Consider the following 25,448-nt stretch of genomic DNA (forward strand, 5'->3'; position numbering starts at 1 on the left):
CATTGTGATCCTGAAAACATACAACCCTTTAAATAATTACACTTAAAACCCTACAAACAGTATTAGACTGAAAATAGAGCGGACTAACCAGTTGCGTATTACTAACTTAGATAATAGCAACAGTGAATAACATAACTAACTATACATAGATCTTGCATCTTAAAAATGTAGAAATGTCGAAGTATCTTCTTCTACTTCTCTATCTATCCCACCTTTGTGTGTGTGTGTGTGTGTGTGTGTGTGTGTGTGTGTGTGTGTGTGTTTAGACCCCTAGTTGCATAATATCAATTGTTGGGGGGGTGTTGGAGGGTCATGCGACGCCGATCTAGCACAGTTTTTATGCTATTAACACTTATTTTTCTCCATCCTTCTAAGGGATAAAATTAAAACCTTCCAGCGTCTATACATATAATACTTTATTCTCTGGAGAAGGAAAAAATACAAGAACGGGTATACATACAAAACTATTACACGTACAGGTGAAAATGATACACATACATACATACATACATCACTCCAGAACCTGCGAAACAAAACGAAAACAAGAAAAACGAGATACTAGATTACTGTGTGTATATAAAAGTGTGTAACCTGTGTGTGTGTAGTGTGTGATGGGCGTTGTTGTGTATCCAGTGTGTGACGCGGCGCCAGTGATAAAAGGGAAAGCAAGCGAAGAAATACCAGTCTTCTTTCTTCCTCTCTTTTCCTCTTTCTCTTCTCTTTTTTTTCCTCTCTCTTTTCATCTCTTCTTTCATCTCGTCCGCACGCACGCTTCAGCTGACGACACAGGAACAGCAACAGAGGAAAGAGAGAGAGATAAGACTGAGGACACAGAGGGAAGGACAACCAATTAGTAAGGTCATCCATCGTTCCCCTCCTGCCCGTTTTCTGTTCTTCCTCTCTTTTTTTTCTTTTTTTATCGTTATGCTTTTGTCCGTGTTCTATCATTCCCATCTTGACGGTTTTCTATCATTCCCCTTCGGTCGTCTTCCATCAATCAATCCGTTTTCCTTCTTCAGCTCACGTTCTGGCTCGTGCACGGGGCGACCGATTGCCGTGTGCGACTTCTTTTTCTTTTTAATAAGATGGGGAAGCACGAACCCTTGACGAATTATGGCGGCCCGTAGTAGATTTGTCCCAACGCGAAGGGACCATGGGCCTTTGCCGGGTGACGACCCATGCAGAGGATGACAACAGATCCGACTCTGTTAACTGACGTCAGCCGAGCCGACCAAGTCTGTCCGTCGACGAGGACTGGCATGTCTCTGCCGTGTGTTAGTACGAGTGTATTACAGTGACTTCGGGAACCACCAATCACAGCTCTCGTTCGGTTAGCTACTCCTACTTTTTTACATGTTAAAGATTATTATCGTTTATGTGTGACTCGCGGAAGGTTTCTCCTCGTATAGTGGAGAAATGGGAGGGAGGGAGGAAGGGAGGGAGGTAGAGGAGGAAGGGAAAGTGACAGGGATGCACGAGACGAGGAGAGGCAGAGTTAGCAAGGAAGGAAAGACGGTAGGCAGGGAGGGGGGGAAAGAGGCAAGGAAAGGGGGGGTAGGAGAGGAGGGCAAAGAGAAAGGGAAGACAAATATTACATAAAACAACTAGAAACTGGAGGAGTCTTGTTAGGGGGGCGGGGCGACGACACCTGCTGCAGCGAGGGAGGGGGGTAGGGGGTGATTCAGACAGGTGCGAGGAGGGGTAAGAGAGGCAGCCCCAGGGAAGCAAGTGGACATGTGGAGGCGCTTCTTGAGGCAATAAAGAATATATGAAGCACCAAAGACTCCATGTGTCTCCGTAACTCTTTTTCTCTCCTCTTCTCTCCCTTCTTTTTCCCTTTTGCTTAGACTCATGAAGCCCTCGAGTGTCTATTCCCTCCTTTCTCTTATTCCTTCAGCCATGCCCCCTCAAGCGCTCTCCTCGCCTGTTATTTTGTTTCCTCTTTAGTCCTCCTTTTCTCTAATTGTCTTCCCCTTTCCCTTTCGCTTCTGCAATATTTCCTTCCTCATTTGCCTCCTCTCCTCTTCCCTCTCTTTCCTCTCCCTCATAAGTCTCCTCAAATGCCTCCTTCTTTCATCTCTTCTTCTCTCCCTTCTGCTAACACTCCCTTCTCAATCACTTGTCTCTCCTATCCCTCGTTCCGACATCCTCTCCCTTCTTCATCGCTTCCGTCACTTTTCCTTCCTTTCTCCTCCCTCCTCGTCTCGTCACTATCCCTTCCGTCACACCTCCCTCCTCGTCCTCCTCGTAGTCTTCCCATTCTCCCACGAACCTAAGCCTCACGCCGGACGCTCCAGGTCATCTTTATCCTCGAGGCAGTCCCCGCAGCGCACCAGCCCGGACTCGTCGCAGCTGGAGCACTTGAGGGCCACGAACTCGAGCGTGAAGTCGTTGCGGTGGACGGACTTCTTGGAGCCGTTACACACCGAGCAGGGCAGCAGCCGGAAGCCCCCGCAGGTCTCGCAGGGGCTGATCTGACACGCCCTCTGCACCGCCACGGAGGGGAGGGAGAAAGAGAATGGGAGTTAGTCAGGGCGATGTGTGGTCAGTTAAAGGGGCACACACACACACACACACACTGGGAGGAGTTAAAAAAAGGGGGAAGAGGGAGAATTATTGTGGTGATGTGGCGGTGTGTGGTGAGCCAGCTACCTGACCAGGGACACACACACACACACACACACACACACACACACACACACACATAGGTCTCGCTCACGCACAGGGACTCATCAGTGTCAATATAAAGTACACACACTCACGCACGCACGCACACAGCCATCACGCACACCTATTACCACACAGACAAATTACGTAACTGATTCAGACTTAATGGGATGAAAATAAAAATCACTGGTCTTTTTTGTCATTTGGAGACTTTTAACGCCCGGTCCATTTGTCTTTCGATAACTAACGTGCGATGTAACCCTTTCAATAATGCCTCAGTAGTGTTTTAAGAGAACCATGAGTAACACAACGGGGATGAGAATGCTGTTATACGTGACTAGGGCCGTATTTTAAGACATCATTGCTTCTCACATCAACTATTTCTAAGGGTCAAAGAGGGGATCAATCCGTTTTTCATGAGTGTTTTTAAGGTTCATGGCACAGAAGAAGGGTCAAACTACCACCAGGGTCATAAAACTACCCCTGGACAGGCCTACAGCTCCTACGAAAGCCATGTGAACTTGGGCGACGAAATGTTTTAAAATTCGACCTTAAGCCCCTGTGATAAGGCGAGGCGCTTGCGGGACGGTTCTGCGCAGGTTCGTTTGGTGTTTGAAGTCAAGGTATTAATGCGTTCTGAGGTTAGCGATCAAGACACTCATCAAAAACTGGAACCAGTGACTCAACAAACTAGATTATAATATTTACGGGTCGCTGAACTTAGTGGAGCGAGTTTTAACTTTTTTTTTTATTGATGACGAAATTTTGCACTCGATCGATCTGTAATGTTATTTAAGGGAGTGTTTATGTTTATTTATCTAGTTAGTTATATCAGTTTACTTGTATATTTCACTCATTTGTTTGTTTGTTTCGGTCCACGGAGATAGTTCAAGTTGGTAAAATAGGGATATAAAACATTAGTCCTCATTATACGGCTATCACTTTTCACCCATGGCTGCTACACCTCATCCATCATCCTTATGCTTCACCCATCACTGCCACACTTCACCCGTCACTGCCACACTTCACCCATCACTGTAACACTTCACCCATCACTGTAACACTTCACCCATCACTGCCACACTTCACCCATCATTACCACACTTCACCCGTCACTGCCACACTTCACCCATCATTACCACACTTCACCCACCATCCTTACACTTCATCACCCATCACTGTTACACTTCACCACATTGCTACCTTGTTCCGCTTCTTCTAACAGACTAAACTCACAATCACGAGGCTTACACACACACACACACACACACACACACACACACACACACACCACTCTATCAACGTCTCGCAGGTGTGCAAATCTTGTTATCTCACCTTCAGACTATCCCATTCACCTCCTCCTCCTCCTCCTCCTCCTCCTCCTCCTCCTCCTTCACTTCCTGCCTCGTTATTATACCAAGCGTTCCTCGTCGTCATTCATGCGTTACTCTTTGTTTATACACGATCAGGCATTCATCCACCCACGCACGCACACACGCCCACGCACACGCACACACCCGGTAAGGCTGCAGGAGGCGACGCAGCTCCCCGCACTCGTTCAGTTGCTCGATCTGCTCAGCGTCCTGGAAAAAGAAGAGTCAATATTAGCCGGCCGTGCACACCTTTGCCTTACCTGCCTGCCTGCCCGCCCGCCTTCCGTCTTCCTCCTTTCTCCTTTCGTGTTTGTCTCGCTTCTTTCTTTCGTTTCTCCTTCCTAGTGTTTTCGTCTCCTTTGCTTTGTTTCTTCTTCCTTCTGCCTCCTCTGTGTTTTATTTTTATTTTATTTTTCCTTTCATTTCCACCTTACTTCATTTGTTTTCCTCTACGTCTCTCATCTCTTCTCCTTCCGTCTTTTCTCTCCGTCTCATTTGATTTCTATTTTTTCTCGTCTCTCTGTTTTTCTTTTTTCCTTTCTTTTCTTCCTTCCTTTTCATCCGTCTTTCTCTAAGTTTCTCACCTCTCCTGTACTCCGTCCTTCCGTCCCTTTCTCCTTTTCTTCTTCCTTTCCTTCTTCCTATTTCCTCATTGTGTCTTTTTCCTCCTCCTCTCCTCCTTCTTCTTTTTCTCTTACTCCTTCCTCCTTTCTTATTTCTCTATTTATTTTTCCTTTCTTCCTTCTTCCTCTTTCCTTTCTCCTCCTCCTCTCCTCTCCTCCACCTTCTTCCTATAGATGCTTGTTATTCTCTTACTCCTTCCTGCTTTCTTATTTCTCTGTTTATTTTTCCTTCCTTCCTTCTACCTCTTTCCGTCTTCCTTCGCTATTTACGTCTTTTTTTCCTTCAACTGCTCAGCCCTTTAAACTATGATCGCTCTTTCTATTCCTCTTTCTCTTCCTTTTTCTTCCCGCTTTCCTTCCTCTTTCTCTTCCTCTTTCTTCCCTCCGCTACGTCGCATTTTCCTCCTCTCCACACTTTCCTCCCCTTACATTCTCTTCCTTTCTCTCTTCTCTTTTCCTCCTTTTATTTTCTCTTTCTTGGTTTATCGACCTCTCTTTCTCTCACCTACTTTCTTATCGGTATTATCATTTTAATTTCTACCTTTTACACGTGTACCTGTTTGCTATATATATCACCTGTTCGCTTTTTTATATATATCTTTTTTTTTCTCCCTCAGGCTTTTAACTCTTTTTGTGTGTGTCTGTGATTTCTTGCTATCGTCGAGGAGTAAAAAGTTTCACCTGTTTTGTAACCTGTACGTGTGTTTTGTGGTGGGGGGGGGTTTTCTTTTTTTTTTTTTGTTTTTGTTTTTTTTTGTTCACCACCACCACTACCACCACCACCACCACCACCATAACCACCACCGTCACTTCTTTTCTCTCGTCCATCTTTTTCTTGCAGTCCACCATCGCCGCCACATCAAACTCTCGCCGTCTCGCATCACGTCCCACCGCCACGCCACATCACACCACACACACCGCTGCGGCGCACTACACACACCTTTAATATCACCAGACACCGCTGCGACACACTACCCCACATTACACCTCCGTCACGCCACACTACACCTCTTTATATCACCATCACCAAGCCACACTACTTAGCCACACCTCAAACACCACATCAGCACCACATCACCGTCCAGCACCATTGCATTACACATCACCACCACCATTACCTAACCTCCACACTACCAATTACCACCAATACCACACTGCACTATACCACCAAAACCATTTCAGCCTCATATCATACCAGCCACTCTATGCTATACCACACATCACATGGCATCACAACTTACTCCCCTACATCATTTTCATCCCCTCATCACCACATCACACCTCACCATCACCACGAGAACTGTCATAACATCATATCACTTCTATTTTTTTTTGTTGGACTTTATTTACATTCCACGGATTTCTCGCGAGCTTCTTCCTTTCCTTCTTTTGTTTCTCCATCTCTCCCTTTATTCCCATCTCCTTCCCTACTTCATTTTTCTCTCTATCACTTTTTTTCTTTACCTTCTCCAACCCTCCATCTCACTCATCCCTCTCTCTCTGCCTTCTCCTCCTTACTCATGATCAGATACTGAGTCATCCCTCCATCCATCACCCATCCCTCCCCTCTCCCTTTCACTCTCCACTTCACTCCCCACTTACCCCAAGGTGCTGTATCATCCGTCACCCATCCCATTCCCTCCCCTCTTCCCATCACTCACCCAAAGTTCAGTGTCATCCTCCACCCATTTCTCATCCTTCCCCTTCCCTCCCCTCTCCTCCTCACCCACTTTAAGGTACGGTACTGATTCATCCATTCAATCATCCTTCACCTATTCCCTTCTTTCCTTCCTTCCCATCACATACTCCGAGGCACCGTTTCATCCCTTACCCATACCTTACCCACCCTTTTCCTCATTTCTCCCTATCACACACTCCCTTACCCATCTCTCACCCATCCTCATTCCTCCCCTCTCCCTTTAACTCTCCCCAAGGTACTCATTCATACTTCAACGATTCTTTTCCCTTCCTCAGACCATCCCTTTCTCCCTCCATCTCTCTAACCTTCCCTCCTCTCCCCTCCCCCCTGACTCACCCCGAGGTACTGGCCCTCCAGGAACACATGCGGGACGGACACATTGGGGGAGTGGAGGCGGTCGAGGAGCTGCAGCTGTGTGTCTCTGGCCATGAACACATCCCGCTCCTCGAAGCGCACCAGCAGCGTCCACAGGATCTTGCGGATGCGGAGGCAGCGCTCGTAGGTGTCTCTGACGATGCCGAGCGTTGTCGTGTACACCACCACCTTCCCGCGCTCTTTGTCTTTGTAGTACTGTGAAGGGAAATGAAGGGAAGGTTAGGGGACGTAGGGACATCATCTTTTAAACATTTCGGCGTCCTAGAACATATATTTGGGTAGTGCACACCATCACCTTCCCGCGCTCTTAGTCTTTGTAATACTGCGAATGGAAAGTAAAGGAAGGTTAGGGAGCATAGTGACATATTCTGTTACATTTCGACGCCCAAGCAAACACATTTCAGGCCTGTAATGACGAAGGGGAGTCGTGTACATCACCACCTTCTTTGTCTGTAGGGCTATGAAGGGAAAAGAAGAGAGGGTTAGGAGACGTTGGACCATCTTTTTATTAACATTTCGGCGCCCCAGCACACATATTTCAGGTCTGTAATGACGAAGGGGAGTCGTGTACATCACCTTCTTTGTCTGTGTAGCACTATGAAGGGAAAGGAAGAGAGGATTAGGAGACGTAGGACCATCTTTTTCTTAACTTTTCGGCGCCAAGAGTCGTGCATCTCACCACCTTCTTTGTACAGGGGGGCTGGAAAAGAAAAAGATTAGGAGACGTAGGACCATCTTTTTATTAACATTTCGGCGCCCGGCACATATATTTGAGGCCTGTAATGACAAACGGTAGTCGAGTGCACAACCATCTCCTCGCGTTCCTTGTTTTTCTAGTAGTGTGAAGGTAGAGTAGAGGAAGGTTAGGGCATGTAGGGTGATATTCTTAGTCAAACATTTCGCCGCTCAAGCACACACATTTAATACGTGTAGTGACAGAGCGGGTTACTTATACCATTACATAAGGAAGGATTGCGATGGATTATGGACGATGCACAGTGGTGGGTAGAAGAAAAGGGTTGAAATTGATGAATGTAAATAAGAACATAAGAACGTAAGGAGTCTGCAAGAATGGAGATGTGCAATAAGAGATAGGAATAAGGAGGGAGAAAAAAAATAGTGATTGTCATGTCGGTGTAAGAGAAGGAGGAGGAGGAGGAGGAGAAAAGAAGAAAAATTTAAAGGAAGAAAAAGAAAAAAAAATGAAAAAAGAGAAAGAAAAAGAACAAGAACAAGAAAATGGTAAAAAAAGAAAAATATCAAGAAGTAGCAAATATGAAGAAAGAGAAGTAAATATATAAAAAAAAGATATATATTGGATAACAGAAGAGTGCAGAAGACGGCAAGAGAGCGAGCGAGAGAGAGGAGGTGATGGTGGTGCAAGAGGAGGAGGAGGAGGAGGAGGAGGAGGAGGTATTCACGTGAAGATCAGGTGGAGGGCGTGGTGGTGATGGGGGTGGTGAGGGGGGGGGTGATGGGGGTGGTGATGGTGGTGGTGATAGGGGTGGTTGTGGCGGAGGGACCCGATGCAACAAGGGGAGAGAGAGAGAGAGAGAGAGAGAGAGAGAGAGAGAGAGGAGAAAATTCTACTAGCTCCATTTTCGATATGTACATAAATTAGATGAACTGGTTAGCCTACACTTTTTTTTCTTACATAGAGTTAAATGCCAGAAGGTGAAGGGGGGGGGGGAGGAGCATGGAGGTAAAGGGGGGGCACTTAAGTGAGTCTGATTACCCTCTTTTACCTGTCTTAATATAAGGGAGAGGAAGGTGACCAGGTGTGTGTGTGTTGTAATTGAAAGTGAAAGCAGGTGTTGTCCTTTACTGCAACGGTATATGATAAACCTTTAGGAATGTGGTTATAAAAAAAAAATACATGGAAAGTTTATAGTGCTGGTAATGCCGTTATGTTTAAGTGGTAATTGAGGGAATCGATTGGAGTGTAGTGGTGGTAGTAGTAGTAGTAGGAATAGGAGTAGGAGTAGTTGTAGTGGTAGTAGTAGTAGTAATAGTAGTAGTAATAGTAGTAGTAGTAGTGACAACAGTAATGATGATGATAATAATAATAAAAATAATAATAATGATAATATCTATGACTGTAGTTACATAAATGCATGACCCCTTCTTACTTTCTATTTTTCTTTTATTCTTTTTTCCTTTCTTTCTTTTTCATTCCCTTCTTTTTTTCTTTCTTTCTTTCTTTAATTTCTTGCTGCGTTTCCATATGCCGTAAAGAAAATAACGCTTTGATGCGGTTTAGCCTGCTCTCCGTTTTTATTTTATTTTATTTGTGTGTGTGTAATGTCCTTATATAATCGTACTGGAAAGGGAGGAATAGGAGGATGAGGAAGAGAGGCGAGCGGGAAGAGGAGTTGGATGGGAAAGGAAAGGAGGAATGGGGAGACAAGGGGAGAGAGGAGGAGAGGGGAAGGGGGAGCTATATGGGAAAGGAAAGGAGGAACATGGGATCTGGGGGAAAGGAAAGTGGGAAGTGGGGGAAGGGAGTGAAAGGGGAGGTACATTTTTGGGTTGTTATGTTTCCTTGATCAAGTCATTTATACATTTCTTTTCGATGTAGATTGCAGTTACTCTCTCTCTCTCTCTCTCTCTCTCTCTCTCTCTCTCTCTCTCTCTCTCTCTCTCTCTCTCTCTCTCTCTCTCTCTCTCTCTCTCTCTCTCTCTCTCTCTCTCTCTCTCTCTCTCTCTCTCTCTCTCTCTCTCTCTCTCTCTCTCTCTCTCTCTCTCTCTCTCTCTCTCTCTCTCTCTCTCTCTCTCTCTCTCTCTGCCCCCCCCCCCACCACCCGTGTCCTTGGGTCGAAAGCGGAGTGTGAGGGGGCTAAAGGTGGAGGAAGTAACTCACACACACACACACACACACACACACACACACCATCACGATAACCACCACCTGTCGCCTCTGATAACGGGGCCGTAATGACACACTTTAAAGAATATATAATATCACGCCGCCGCCGCCTCCTCCTCCGCCGCCGCCGGTACACTAAACCTTCCTCGTCTCCTCTGCTCGCGTTCTTTTTCTACTTCTTGTTAAGTTATTTACTGTGTCGCTCCCATTGTAACCGCTTCCTACTCCTTCCTCAGCACCTCCTCACCCTGCCTTTAGTCCTATACACAGACATTACCCGCCGCCTGTTTATTATTGTTGTTTAAGATAGCCGGGAGCAGGGACGGGAAACAGGAAAAATTTACCCGCCTGCCTCCCTGCTTGCTTGCTTGCGTCACGGATATGCGCTTATGAGGTTCCTGGCTGACCTTATCTTACCTGTTGATCCTGAAGGTTGCCTGTGTGTGTGTGTGTGTGTGTGTGTGTGTGTGTGTGTGTGTGTGTGTGTGTGTGTGTGTGTGTACTCTTACCTAATTGTGTTTCTTTTTGTCTTTTTAAACTATTTCATGTATATTTTTTTAAGAGTGTGAAGGCTTTTAGCACACACGACTTCTTTTGGTAATATGCTCCATTGATTTATTGCTCTGTCTGGAAACCGAATTTTCTCACATCCTTCAGCAATCTGTTTTTTTATATATCTTTTTTGCTGTGGCTTCTTGAATGCGGCTGTCGAGGTACAATACATCAGTTACCGTCAACCATATCTTTTTCTTTCACCGCATTTAAGTAGTGTCACCATGTCGCCTCTTTTTGTCCTCTTTTATAGTGTTGGTGTAATTGCAGTTTTTCAAGTCTTTATAACTGCAGCCTCTATGTGTGTGTGTGTGTGTGTGTGTGTGTGTGTGTGTGTGTGTGTGTGTGTTCCCCGCACCGCACGTCACTCCGCCAACTGCTCTGCGCCAAACTGTTTCTCAGCTTTGCCTCGTCCTCGTAACTCACACTTATGTAAGCGAGTGTTTCCTTTTGTTTTTCTTGGAGGAGGAGGAGGAGGAGGAGTAGCGGTAACAGTTTCTTTATAATCATTACTATTATTTATTCCTGTTGTTATGAAGACGTTTCTTGTCACAAACACACACAAACAAGCACCCCCCTCCCTCACACACACACACACACAATGCATATACACACACATACAGAGGTCCCAATCATCGTGAAGGACCAATAACAATAATCAGAAAAAAACACCAAAAACACGGAATATCATTAGTCTGTACAGCGTGGGAAACCTTAGCGAGGTGGCCACAAGAAGCAGACGTGTGGTTCTCTCTCTCGCTCTCACGGTGGAGGAGATGTGGAGGTGGTGAAGAAGGGGAGGTGGAGGCGAAGGAGGCAAGTGGTGATGGGGTTGTAAGGGAGGAGAAGGGGGAGGAAAGAGGGTGGAGGACAGGAGTGGAGGAAAGGTCAGAGGGAGGAAAGTGAGAGGTGTTGGGAGAGGAAGTGGAAGAGGAAAGAGTGAAGGTGAGAAGCGGGTGAGTGGAGAGGAAGAATGGAGAAGGGGAGAGGGAGAAAGAATCATAAAAGAAGTGGAAATAAGTGGAAGAATAGGAGGAGGAGGAGGAGGAGGAGGAGGAGGAGGAGGAAAAGCCAAGGTGAAGAGGGAGATCAGGGGTGTAATGGATGCTGTCAATCTCACACACACACACACACACACACACACACACACACACACACACACACACACACACTCACGAGAACAGTTCCGGTAATGAATTTGTCACGCACTTACTTGCTTCCTCGTGTGTGTGTGTGTGTGTGTGTGTGTGTGTGTGTGTGTGTGTTGCATCTTTCACTCCTGTACCTTGGATAAACTCGAATCTCCACTCCTCCTCCTCCTCCTCCTCCTCCTCCTCCTCCTCCTCCTCCTCCTTCGTCGTCTGGATCATTGACTTTCTCTAACAATTATTGGCGGCCATGTTTTCAGCGGGGTTGGTTTCCCTGCTTCTCGCTTCCAGGTGGTGTCTGTGTCTGTCTGTATGTCTGTGTGTCTGTCTGAATGTCTGTGTATCTGTCTGTCTGTCTGTGTATCTGTCTGTCTGCCTGTCTGTGGGTCTGTCTATCTGTTTGTCTATCTGCATTTCTGTGTCTGTGCCTGGGTCTCTGTCTCTTCGTCTGTCTGTCTGTTTATGCTTCTGTCTGCATGCGTCTATGTTTGTCTGTCTGTCTGAATCTCTGTTTGTCTGTCTGCAAGTCCGTCTCAATGGTTGTTTGTTTGCATCTTTTTCCGTGCTTGTTTATTTTTGCCTGTGTGTCTGTGTGAGTTTGTGCGTCTATTTCTCTGTATGTGCATATGGCTGTGTCTGTGTCTGTCTGTTTGTGTCTGTGTGCGAATGTTTGTTGGTATGTCAATGTTTTTCACTTATTTTCGTTTCTTTCTTATTTAATTTTGTCAAGCGTTCTCCTTGTCGCCTGTCTGCCATTCTTTTCTTCTCATTATTTCCAGTGATCTGTTTCTCTGTCTGTCTGTCTATCTATCTGCTTGTCTTTTTTAACTGTTTGGTGGTATAAATCTAATTCTCTATAGCTACTTGTCTGTCTCGCTGTCTGTCTGCCTGCATGTCTGCCTTTTTGTCTGTCTGTCTGTCTGTCTGTGTCTGTCTGTCTGTCTGTCTTTTTTTCTTAATCAAATCGGCTATCGAAGTGTCAGTTAAGATGATCAACCATTAGTAAGATTCTCTCTCTCTCTCTCTCTCTCTCTCTCTCTCTCTCTCTCTCTCTCTCTCTCTCTCTCTCTCTCTGTGACGCAGCAGGTGGTGGTGGTGGTGGTGGTGTGTGGGGGTGACTCTCAGTGCTTCTCACCACCACAACCACCACCACCGCTGACTCATGCCGGTGATGACTTACTCCACCACCGCCGCCTCGCCTACTGGAGTTGGTGGTGTTGGTGGAGGTGGTAGTGGTAGTCAAGGTGGTGGTGGTGGTGGTGGTGGTGCTTCTGTTGCTTATAGTGTTTAGTCTCCTCCTGTTATTCCTGTTATTTACCTTCCGCTTCTTCCTCTGTTTTTTTCTTCTTTTTGTTCTTGTTTTTCTAGTTCATGTTCTTTTCCTTGTGTTTCGTCTTCTTGTTCTTGTTCTTGTTCTTCTTGCTCTTGCTCCTCTTGTTCTTGTTCTTCTTGCTCTTCTTCTCGTTGTACTTCTCTTTCTCTTCGTCCTCCTCTTCCTGTTCTGACATCCCCGCTCCATTTTCCTTCCGGCCACACCTAATCTTGTTACGTATATAGTTTCCGTCTCTCTCTCTCTCTCTCTCTCTCTCTCTCTCTCTCTCTCTCTCTCTCTCTCATGGTAAAAAAAACTACACAGAATGCTCTAGAATTATCACAATACCCTCTGGCGCCGTTTTAAGAAAGTTTGGTTTGAAAGTTCGGCTCATAATCAATTTTCTTTCTTGTTCCTTTACTTTTTTTCCTGGTTTCTGTGTGTCTGTAATTTTGGAGTCGGTCGAAAATAATGATGTATATATATTTATTTTTCTGTGTGTGTGTGTGTGTGTGTGTGTGTGTGTGTGTGTGTGTGTGTGTGTGTGTGTGCATAATACAACGAGAGCTAATCACTCCATTCTTCCAACCTTTTGTATCGCGAGAGCTGACAAGAAAAATATATTTAAAAAAAAAATTAACTTGCATGATTGTCGGAAGTTGAAAAATCTCTTGCAAGAAAACGTCAAAAACCAATATTCATTTTTCACGGAAGCATTCATCACACACCCCTGCGCACGTCTACCTCGCTTTTTTCACATTGTTTCATAGTGATTTGTTAATATACGCCCATGATTTGACAGGTATATTTGGTGCTAAGTGCGTGTGTGTGTGTGTGTGTGTGTGTGTGTGTGTGTTCAAAACTATTTACGACACGTTTTCCTCTTTTCCCTTTTTTTTCCTTCCTGGCGGCTCCTGTTTCATCACGACGCGCGTCCTTGCCAAGTTATTTATGATTCTCTTATTTCCACCTGTTTCTCTTTTCCTTCTGTTTCTTTGTATCTTTCTTTTATTTCCCTGTTATGCCGCTTCCTAAACCACCACCACCACCACCACCCTCTACAACCACCACCATCATCACCGCCTCCACCACCACCAATACTCCCTCTACGACCACCACCATCACCAATAACAACAACAATAACAATCACCCATAAACAACAATAACAACAGAGAGTAACCTTAATCCGTCACTAAGGCGAGTTAAATCCACCGTGGGAAGGGGGTCTGTGTCTACTCCGTATTGTATTATTTCCACCGTGTGTTGAGTTAGGAAGGCGAGGAGCGGGAGGGAGGGAGGGAGAGAGGGAGAGAGGGAGGGAAAAAGAGAGTAGAGAAGGAGGGGGAGAGGCAGAAGGAGGCAGAGGAGGGAGGGGGAAAGAACAAGCCACAGGTTATAAGTACCGTTACCTGGAATTCTGTTCACCTGTTTGTAAGTAGCTGCTGCTTTATTTTCTCAGTCTGTCTGTGTGCTATTGAATGTCTGTTGATACGTCAGCCTGGTTTTAGGTGTGTGTGTCTGTGTTTCTTTGTATTGCCTTTTATTTTGTCTGTGTCTGTCTGGCTGTCTCTGTTTCCTTGTATATATGTCTCTTCTTGTTTATCGATGTCTGTATGTCTGTGTTTATTCGTATTGTTTGTCTCTGTGTGTCTCTGTCTTTGTTTCACTGTTTGTCTGTCTATCGATTTGTCTGTCTATCTGTATGTATGTATGTGTATGTATGTCTTCCTTTCTATTCCATGTTATTCTTTCTGTCTACGTCTTTATTTTTATGATTGTCTGTCTTTTTTTCATCTTGTCAGTCGATTTGTCTGTCTGTCTCTGTGTGTATTCATTTTATCTTCCTTTGGTATGTCTGTTGCTCTGCCTGTCTGTTCCTGTCTTTGCTTGCGTGGCTGTCTCTCACTCTCCTGTTTGCTGCTGTCTGTGTGTGGCTAAGCGGGACTGTCCCCCAATCTGTCTGTCTGTTTGTCACTGTTGTTCTTTCTGTGGCGTAAGTGTCCTTGTGTTATCCGTTATCTTGTTAATGAATTCCTATATCAATTGTTTTACTTCTTTCAGTCACGTTTGTATATATGGAATTTTGTATTATTTGTATGTATGTATGTATGTATCTATGTCTTTTGGCCACGCTTCTCTATCTGCTTTTATAGGAACAGTGATAGCGGACTTTTCTTTTCTTTTTTTTTTCTTTTTTTGTCCTTGAGTTGCTTCCTTTACTGTAAAAAAAATGTATGTGTTTATGGATGGATTGATGAATGAATGGATGGAGTACGTGTGTGTGTGTGTGTGTGTGTGTGTGTGTGTGTGTGTGTGTGTGTGTGTGTGTGTGTGTGTGTGTGTGTTTGCATATTGTTGCTTTCATTGAAATCTGGGTTGCTTTCTTTATTCATATTTTGGTGTTTTTTTTTTCATTTTTTGTTATATTTTTATTTTTCGTTCCCATTCATCTTTCTATCAATTATCTATCTATCATTCTTCTTATCTATCTAACTAGCTTTTAAGTCTATCTATCTATCTATCTATCTATCTATCTTTCTACCTATCTTATCTATCTACCTCTATCTATCTAACTATCATCTATATATCTGTCTATCTCTATCTATCTATCTATCTATTTATCCATCTATCTATCTACCTATATATTCGTCTACAAAGAAAACAAAACTATTTCCCTCCCTTTCTCTTCCTCATTTTTTTTCACTTTACTTCCTATTTATTCATCTGCCTCGATATTGCTACTTGCCTTCCTCCCCTTTTAAGTCTGCTTCCTCCTCCTGACTCTGTGCAAGCTAATCAATATGCATCACTTCCTATCTAAACACAATATGCCTTCCATCTCTCTCTCCATCTGTCTCTCTTCCTGCTTGTGTGTCTATCCGTATTGTCTGTTTGTGTCCCATCTTCTCTGTAGGTCTATTTGCATTCATTCATATCTATACACACACCCATATGTCCCTCTGTCTTCATGTAGTATCTATCTGTATGTCTGTCTGTCGCCAATCTTGTGTATTGTCTCACTTCCTTATTTGTTTTTGTTTTTGTGTATGTGTATGACATTTTGCTTATCTTTGTCTCCAAACTTGAATATCTGACTTGTTACCATTTTCTCTGCCCACAAGCCTGTATGTGCGTCTTCCTGAATGTCTGTCTGTCACCGAGTTCGTGTAAATACCTTGTCCTTCCATTCTCTCTTCTACAAAATCAATCTCCTGTCCCTCTGTTTCAGTTCTTGTATGTATTTCTCGATGTTATGCTGTCTCTCAATGTACGTCTTTCTGTATGTCTGTCTGTCACCGAGTTCGTGTAAATACCTTGTTCTTCCATTCTCTCTTCTACAAAATCAATCTCCTGTCCCTCTGTTTCAGTTCCCGTATGTATTTCTCGATGTTTTTTCTGTCTCTCAGCGTGTAACTTGTATTTTATTCCACACATTTCTCAGGTGGCACGCTTTCCGGACTTCGATCTTGCCTGTAGGGTTGTCTATGTACGAGACAACCCCGAGTAGAAACCAAGGGGACTCCCACATAACTCGTGACTGGGCCAAGTTGATCGATCCCGCCAGGAGTGGATCAGAATTGGAAGTGTAACGGATTTGGGGCTCGCTCGGAGGTAGACCTGGCAGGTGAGTGAAGCAACACGCCCCATGGCATATGCTTCCCGTTAGTTAGTTTTTCTGTCTATCATCTCATCTCATCGCCTGTCGCCCTATTTCACTTTTTGCCTGTCAATTTCTTCAGGCTTGTTTACCTTTCCGTCACGCTCTCCGCCTTTCTCTGCCCCTCCCCCGCCGCCCCGCCTGTCCGTCAGCCCGCCGCCGCCACTCCGTCATTACCCCGTGCCTCGCCTCCACCCGGGGCCTGAGCAGCATAACCAAATTATTGTTCTCAGGACACAGTATCTATCGGTTTCTGCCTAAAAGCTGTTACCAACCACAAATGACGATATTCCACCAAACCTGGCACTTAGAACTTTCTTATGACTACATTCTAAACGTAGGGAAAGAGTAAATAAACGTTAATTAAGCTGGTTTTTTTACTGTCGCACACATAGGAACGCCGCGCCAGAGGGTAGTGGGCTGGCAGGCTCCCGCGTGTCTCACCTCGCGGCATCACACGTGGGACTCGTTTTGACACGTTTCCTGAAGTTTTTATGCACCCCGTCGTTATCGCCAGAGAGAGAGAGAGAGAGAGAGAGAGAGAGAGAGGCCTAGATTTCTTGACTTCTGGCACTGGGGCGAAATAATCTCAATCTTGCGTGAAGGAGAAGAGGGGCGGGGGCACACACACACACACACATACACACACACACACAAACACACACACACACACACACACACACACACACATACACTAAGGGGACTTGCTTCGGTTGCTGGCCATGGCTTTTAACGGTGCCCTACTTCAGAGAGAGAGAGAGAGAGAGAGAGAGAGAGAGAGAGAGAGAGGTAAGTTCCATTTTGTCTCAGTCGTTTTAGCAAATTCATGTCTCGTGACCCAAGTTCTGCCATTGTTCTCTCTCTCTCTCTCTCTCTCTCTCTCTCTCTCTCTCTCTCTCCTCAAGGATGCAGCAAATATATATAAAAAAATCTTTCATTAAAATTACAACGTTGAAAGCTAAGAAATATATAAAAAAAACACAATCAGAATTAACGCCTTCGGTAAATACTTCCTCATTTTTCCTCTTTGTCTGTTTCGCTTTAATATATTTTCGTGTTTTTTATTATGTCGGTTTACCAGACCAGATTTTTTTTTTTTTTCTAATTTTTCATTTACACAGTTGACCCATTTTTCCTCTTTCCCACTGGCGTAATTGAACACACACACACACACACACACACACACACACACACACGAACACACGAGGCGCTGAAAAGGAATTGAATATTGGTGTTTCGCTTCGTTAATTTCTGCAGCGCGTGAGTTCTCATTTCCAAGTCGGCCGTTTGGTCTTTCGCTGCTGTTGGGAAGTTTCTCTCTCGTTAGCTACTTTTCCCTCGGTTCCTGCTTTGGGCTTTTCTTTTCCTTCCTTTATTCACTTTTTTTTTGGGGGGGAAGGGAGGGTCACTTTCCGCTGTTCTCTCACTTTTCTTTTTGTTTTTTTTTCCAGTCGTTGTATATATTCTTTTTTTTCCGCTTGCGAATGATCTTATCTTTCAACTTCATTATGTTCAGTCGTTTTCAATTTTCTTTTTTTTCTTTTGACTTTCTATAGACGTGTGTGTGTGTGTGTGTGTGTGTGTGTGTGTGTGTTTTCAACCTATTTTTCCCCTTTCCTCTGATTTTTCTTCTTTTGTTCTTGTATTTTCGTTTGCCCTTTAATTCAATTCTCTTCTACTTCATTGTGTTTGGATTTTGTACTTTTTTTCTTTTTTTTCATCTTTTAATACTACAAACTTTTTTCCCTCCCATTCCTTTGTCTTCAGGATGTTGTACTTTCCCTTCGATTTCGAGTGCCCTGTTTCCTACCTACTTACCTGTCTGCCTACCTGCTTCTTCTGTTTCATTGTATTTATTCTTTTCCATCTTTAAATGCTACCAACTTTTTTTCCTGGCATTCCATTGTGCGAGGATCTTGTACTTTCATTTCGTTTTCGATTGCTCTGCTTCCTACCTCCTTTCCTACTTCTTCTGTTTCATTTGTTTCATTGTTTCCTGTCATTTTATTGTTCGGCTTTAGTGTTTCATTCTCTCCCTCTCTCAGTGGTTATTTTTTCTCTTCATTTGACCGCGCAGAACATTTCATCTATCGCATTCTCTAGCTTATGGAGTCACGGATAGTTCACACACCTGACATCAAAATCTATACAGCACAGAACATTCCATCTATTCCATTCTGTAGCTTATGGACACATCTGACAATTCATACAGACAGCTTTATACACCTGACCTCAAAACTTACAACACTATCCATACTTTTTCAATTGCTGTATTCTCTAGTTTGCTAACACCTAACTACTCTTGTGCAGACAACTTAACATACGTAACTTTGCTATCTAGGCTTCACTACGCATGTATTTTCATCTATCGCATCGTCCTGTAGTTTATGGATATACCTGACTACTTGTACAGCCGTTTTTAGACACGACTTCAAGATCTACAGTGCGTATAACCTTTCATCTTCCATCCTGTAATTTATGGACACATCTGACTGCTTAACACAGGTGACTTCAATATTTACACTACTCATAACTTTTCATTTTTCATTTTGTAGCGTACGAACATATCTGACTGCTTTACACACGTGTCTTCAGTATCTACACTTTTCACAGTACTTCATCTTTCATCCTGTAGCTTATGGACACAACCAACTGCTTTAAACACATGACATTTACACTACTCATAAATTTCCATCCTGTATGAAGCTTATGAACACAATTGACTTATATAAACACGTGATTTCAATATATATACAACACATAACTCTCGGCTCCTATGTCCTGTAGTTTATGGACACACCTGACTCCTGTATACACGTAATTTCAATATCTAGACAACTCATAACATTTCCGCCACTGTGTCTTGTAGTTTCTTAACACACCAACTACTTGTATGGACAGTGGGAGGAGGGACGTGACGGATAGGGCGGACAGAGACGGAGGCTAAAGAAGTGTATGGGGAGGGGCTGTAGCTGTATGGGGGTCAGTGGTTGTGTTGTCGGGTGGTCAGCAACTTTGCATAACGTCCCGGGCTGAGGGTGACTCGTGTGGCTTCTGTGGGAGGGGACGCAAGGCTCAGTTAGTCCCCTTGGCGAGTTCTCCCATACGTAGTCACCTCAGGAAGTATACATCTCACCCTAGACCTGAGGAAAAGACTGGAACCTGCTCTATTCCCTTTCTCTTTTTCCTCTCTTTCTCTACTGTTGTTTTATCTCTTTGAAGGCTCAGTCAGTCCCCTTAATTAGTCTTCTTTCCTTATATAGTCTCCCAAGGAATTAAATATCGTTCTTGACCTGTGCAAAAAACGGAAAACGCTCCATTCTCTCTTTGTTTCACTTTCCCTGTTCTGTTTTTTTCGTTTTGAAGGCTCAGTCAGATCCTCAAACGAGTCTTCCGTTATGTGGTCTCCTAAGGAAGCAAATCCCACCCTTGACTTGAGATAAAGGCTGAAAACATGCATTAGTGATTAGTTTTACAGCGTCGCTCCTCTCTCTAGTCCTTGTTCTTTCTCTGTTTTCTGATTTTTGTTCTTAATGGAGTCATCCTTAAAGACTAAACTCTCCCTTATGTAATCACCTCAAAAAGTCACTTCCACTCTAGAAGAATATGAGATGCGCACTGACTAAAAGACTTCAAACATACTCTATTTCTCATTGCAGCGTCCTTCCTCGCTCTAGTCAGCTCTTTCTCTATGTTGTTATTTATAAGGTGGTTGGTATCTGGAGGCAACTGTCCAAGTGGTATAAATAAGTACCATAAGTAAGCCTTGATGATCCGTTGACTGACTTATTAGCACAAGCATCTATGGGTACGGTGCGCCTTGGGGAACACTAGTAAAAAAAAAGTAATCTATGGTTCATACGGACAGGCCGAAGATAGATTTAGGGCGATAGATATATAGATTAATAGATACATAGATAAATAAAGATATATTAATTGATACATGAATTTTCTTTTTCTATGAAGATATAAAGATACACACATACATACATACAGATATATTAATAGATATATAGAGATAAATATTTACTTTTCACTTCGTTGGTCCATAGGGAAGTTGAAGGAGAAAAGAACAAATAGGTTTATGGGCTGGACACACACACACACACACACACACACACACACACTACGTAGTTGGTGAAGACGAACTGACCCAAAAACCGAAATTCCGGAACAGCGTCGAACACGTAGGCCATTATATCGGCGGATCGAATCATTTAGTGTCGAACTGTCTGTCTGTTATTGAAACCATGATCGGCGCCGTGGCCAAATACCTTCCCCCTTCCTCCGCCCCCCTTCTACCTCCCCCCCTCCCCCCGCCTCCTTCCTATTTTCCCCCCTCCCCACTCCCCCGCTTCCCCCTCTCCCTCCCTTCTTCACCCCCTCCTCTCTTCCTCTTCCCCTCTTCCCTCTCCCCCCTTTCGCTCATTTCTCCCTCCTCTTCCCCGCTTCTCCCCTCCCTTCTTCACCCCTTCCTCTCCTCAAACTCCCCTTCCGCTTTCCCCCTCCCCACTTCCTCCTCTCCTCTCCCTCTCTTTCTCCTCGTTCCATTTAGATCTCTCCCCCTCCTCTCCCTTCTCCCTCCCTCCCCCAACAGCCTCTTTCTCTCTCTCTCTCTCTCTCTCTCTCCCTTTCCCCCTTCTGCTATTCTCTTCAGCGAATGACAGACGGAGTGGTTGATAGCTTGTGCTGCTGTTGTATAGAGGACCGAGGCGTAAATACGTAATTACTAGCGACGAAAACAACAAAAAGACATTAAACTTGGCACACTGGTCGACATAGAGAGAGAGAGAGAGAGAGAGAGAGAGAGAGAGAGAGAGAGAGATAATCATTCATTACCCAAGACACGCCCTCACCCTAGCTTCCTTATATGCACACACACACACACACACACACACACACACACACACACACACACTAAACGGCTTCCCTTATTCAAACAGTGTGGTTGTTATCTTGATGGAGCAGTGCTTTGTCAGGGATCAGGGAGCCAAGAAAAGCGACTTGGACATCATTGGTATAAGGAAGTGGAGGCCAAGACTGGAATGGGAAACGTGTCATGGTTCAGCTACGATAAAAAAAAAAGAAGGAAAAGTTATTAACGAGACATTCGGTGAAGGAGACAAAAAAACGGTGACTTAGTTTGTAAAGGAGGTCGATTTTCTGCGTTTTTCACTATCTTGAGTAACTGGAAGAAATGAAAAATAAAAGAACACGTATTAACTCAAAGAGACGAGACATAGTTGGTGAAGGAGACAAAAAAACCGGTGACTTAGTTTGTGAACGAGGTTGACATTTTGCGTTATTCTCCATCTTGAGTAACTGGAAGAAAATGAAAAATAAAAGAACACGTATTAACTCAAAGAGACGAGACATAGTTGGTGAAGGAAGTGAAAACAATGACTTAGATTGTGAATGAGGTCGACATTTTGCGTTTTTCACTATCTTGAGTAACTGGAAAAAAAAAAAAAAAGAGAAGAATTCGTATTAACTCAAAGAAACGAAACATAGTTGGTGATGGAAGTGAAAAACAGTGACTTAATTTGTGAAGGAGGTCGATTTTCTGCGTTTTCATCCTCCTTTTTTGATTAACTGAACACGGCAAAGAGAATAGAGCAAGAGAAAGGGTAGAAGGCTATTTTATTTAGTGATTTCTTTTAATGACTTACCATGTGATTGCTTCGTTGTTGTTTTTTCTCAATATTTAACGTCGAGGAAAAGTCCGTTGAAAAGACTACAGGGGCTATTACACAGGGCAAATTTTCCGTGGATCTTCAGTCAAACCACGATTTCCGCTGGCGTGGTTCTCATATTTCCGTGGTTTTCTAACGTGTCCACGATCTTCCAAAGCTACAATTGATTTCAAAGAAGGACGACGGGGTTACTCACCATCATCATCAGCAGCAATAACAAGAAACAAAGAGAACCACGCTAGCGGGAATCGTGGTTTGACTGAAGATCCACGGAAAATTTGCCCCTTAAGATGTATTAGCTAATTTTTTCTATATATGTCTTTACTTTCTCCTTCATTGCCCTCGAACTAAATTGCCCTCTCATACATACACTGTTTTCCTTTCATTCATACGGTAATTCCTTCTCCTTTTCTTATATTTTATTCTGTATTTCCAATCTTCAACTTATTCTTCACTTCTTTCTCCTCCTCCTCGACAACATGCTTCCCTCCTTTCTTCTTCCCTTTCTTCTTTGGATTTTTTTCCCTACCTTCATCTCCTCTCTCTACCTCAATTGAATTCTGCATTTTTATCTCCCTCTTTTCTCTTTATTTTTTTTTTACTTTTTCTCTCTTCTGCCCTAGTGTAACTATGCCTTTCCTCCTCCTCCTCCTCCTCCTCCTCCTCCTCCTCCTCCTCCTCCTCGTCCTTCTCCTTCTCCTCCTGCATTTTTAACCCCCTTTCTTTTCTTTTTCTGCCCTACTGCAAATATGATCTCTCCTTCTCCTCCTCCTCCTCCTCCTCCAACTCCTCCTCCTCCTCCTCCTCCTCTTCCCTGTGCATTCCTAACCCTCTTCCTTCTCTGCCCTACTGCAAATACACTCCCTCCTCCTCCTCCTCTTCCTCCTCCTCCTCCTCCTCCTCCTCCTCCGTAACAGTTAACGGTCATGACGTCATTGGTTTAGGTAAGTAAAATAAAAGGAGCTGAAAGGGGGTCGGCGGGCTCTGCGGGGCGGGGAGAGTGTAGAAGGGGGGGAAGGGAGGAAGGGAGGGGTGGTCAATAGCCCGCGGTGGTGAAATAACTGAAACGTTTTAACACCGCGGAGAAAACTGTATTGATGATGGAGGTGATGGTGGTGTTGGTGGTGATGGTGGTGGTGATATCTTCCCTTGCCGTGTCCATGTTAACCATCGTATTGTGAGAAAGAGGAGGAGGAAGAGGAGGAGGAAGAGGAGGAGGAGGAGGTTACAGTGTCTATAGAGTGAAACGTGTCTCCTTCAATGTTCCTAATCCCCCCTTCCCCCGTCCTCTTTCCCCCTCCCCCTCCCTCCTCCCTCCCTCTCCCTTCACCCTTACCCTCCTCTTCCTCTTTGTTCTGGTTAGTCGAGGGGGACAGTATGGTCGAAGAGGGGGAGGACGAGGAGGAAAGAGGAGGAGGAAGATGAAAAGGTCGGTATTTTTAGACACTTCCGCCTCTCACAACAACAATTTACAAAGGTCGAAAAGGAGATCAATCAGATTTTCATAAGTGTTTTTACACGTTCATAGTACAGAAGAAGGGTCAAACTACCACCTCGGATATATAACTACCCATAGAAACACGCAAAACGCCTACGAAAGCCTTATCAAATATGTGAGCTTGGGCGGAAAAGTCTTCAAGAATACGGCCCAAAGTCGCGTCGTCAGGAAATCTAGCAAAATGTTATCTATTTATGTGTATTTACTTCCTCGCCTTGGCATGGAGCAGAGTTTATTATTGACTTATTGGAATCGACTTTGAGCGATGAGGAAGTCACCTGCTAAAATTGGTTTCTTAATACAAAACTTGTGCCTCTTGATTTCTGTCTGTCACATTTATTTTTTCCTTAATATTTACTTTCTCCTTCACTGCCCTCGAGCAATATTGCCTCCTCATACATACACTGTTTTCCTTCCACTTATACAGTCGTTCCTCCTTCTCTTCTTACATTTGATTCCCTATTTCCATTCTTCAATCAATTCATCACTTTGGCTTTACTACCAGACAGATTAAGTTGTGGGGCAATGAAGGCTGAAAGGTGACGAGCGGGAGCCCTTTAGCAGCGACCGAAGGAGCTGATAAGAAAACCTACTTACCCCGAGCCTTTCATAGTTCAAGTGAGGTTCAAGTCTTGCCCTTTCAGCCTGAGTCAACAAATCAAACTGTCCCAAAAGACGCTGAATCATTACTAGCTGGGTGGACACCGTAATGGAAGAGGTGAAGGTGGGGGTGGTGGTGGTGGTGGAGGTGTGGAAGAGGTGTAAGTGTGGTGAACTGGGTGCGAATGGGTAGATGTGGAAGTGTAAGGGCTATAGGTAGAGGCGAGTGTGTTAGTGTGTGTGTATGAGTGTGTACGTGGTGGTCATAGTGTTGTTAGTGGTGATGGTTTTAATGATGGTAGTGATGTTCGTGAAGCTGGTGGTGATGGTAGTGATGGTGGTAGTGATAGTGGTGGTTGTGAAGGTGGGGGTATTGGTGATGGTGCTGGTATGGGTGGTAGTGATGGTGATGTTGATGGTAGTGGTGTAGGTGGTGGTGGTGGTGATGGTGGTGGCGCGGGTCGTGTCTGTTTGTTGATCGCGTGATAAGCTGCGCCACATTAAGTTCAGAGTTTATTCCACAGTTTCATTCCTTTCTGTTCACGGGTCGTTAGCGAAGGAGGTTCATTAAGGTGTTTGGCGGTGAAATGTGAGTCTTATTCTACTTTTATGCTTTATTTGTTCCTGCTCTTTCCCTTTCTCTTTGCTTTCTTTCTTTTCCTTCCGATTTTCTTTCTATTTTATCGCCTTTTCTCTTTGGCGGTAACATAATGAGGCGCCATTTTTTATTTATTCTTTCTCTTTCTCATTTTTTCTCTTTGCTTTCTTTTTTCTTCCTTATTCTTCTTCTTTACCTTTCTTTTTGGCAGTGATATAGTAAGGCTTTTTCTACTCCTTTTCCTTTATCTATGTTCTCTTTCTCTTTCTTTCTCTATTCCTTATTTTTTTCCTTCATTCTTTCTTGTCTTTTTCTCTCTTTTTCTTACTTTCATTTTTTCTTTCTTCCCCTTTTCTTTCTTTCTTTGTTTTTTTCTTTTTCCTTTCATTCCCTTCCATTCCCTCGCTTTCTTTCCGTACGAACTCTTGGTGCTCTGAAAAGTTTGGTGCAATCCGTTCATCCATCCGTCTATACATCCGTCTATCTGTTTATCCATACACATCCATGCCTTCTCTTTCAGGGCAGATTATTATTATTATTATTATTATTATTGTTATTCGTAAACCTTCGAAATATTATTAAAACTGAAGCATATTATTTTGTCTTCCTCGAATCTATTGCAGAAAAAAAGGATCACTATTTACTATCGCATTGAAATAAAAAGAGAGAGAGAGAGAGAGAGAGAGAGAGAGAGAGAGAGAACGGGGTCACGTAAATAACAAGGTCACCTGCATCAAGAAAAGTCCCAAATCGTGAACTTAACAAACGATTTAAAAAAGTCACCTG

At 44.0% G+C, this 25,448-nt stretch overlaps 1 protein-coding gene across 1 annotated transcript in view; it reads right to left on the minus strand.

Moving 5' to 3' along the window:
* Positions 1–399: 399 nt before the first annotated feature.
* LOC126982551 (uncharacterized) overlaps positions 400–25,448 on the minus strand; it is a 46,596-nt gene continuing 21,547 nt past the window's right edge. Inside the window, exons 2-4 of the mRNA XM_050834701.1 lie at positions 6,699–6,932; positions 4,185–4,250; positions 400–2,486 (exon numbers count right to left, since the gene is read on the minus strand). Of these exons, the coding sequence (XP_050690658.1) occupies positions 2,280–2,486; positions 4,185–4,250; positions 6,699–6,932 (507 nt within the window). The 3' untranslated portion in view covers positions 400–2,279. The remainder of the gene's footprint in view (positions 2,487–4,184; positions 4,251–6,698; positions 6,933–25,448) is intronic.

The sequence above is a fragment of the Eriocheir sinensis genome, chromosome 51, assembly GCF_024679095.1.
Source record: "Eriocheir sinensis breed Jianghai 21 chromosome 51, ASM2467909v1, whole genome shotgun sequence".
Classification (NCBI taxonomy): Eukaryota; Metazoa; Arthropoda; class Malacostraca; order Decapoda; family Varunidae; genus Eriocheir; species Eriocheir sinensis.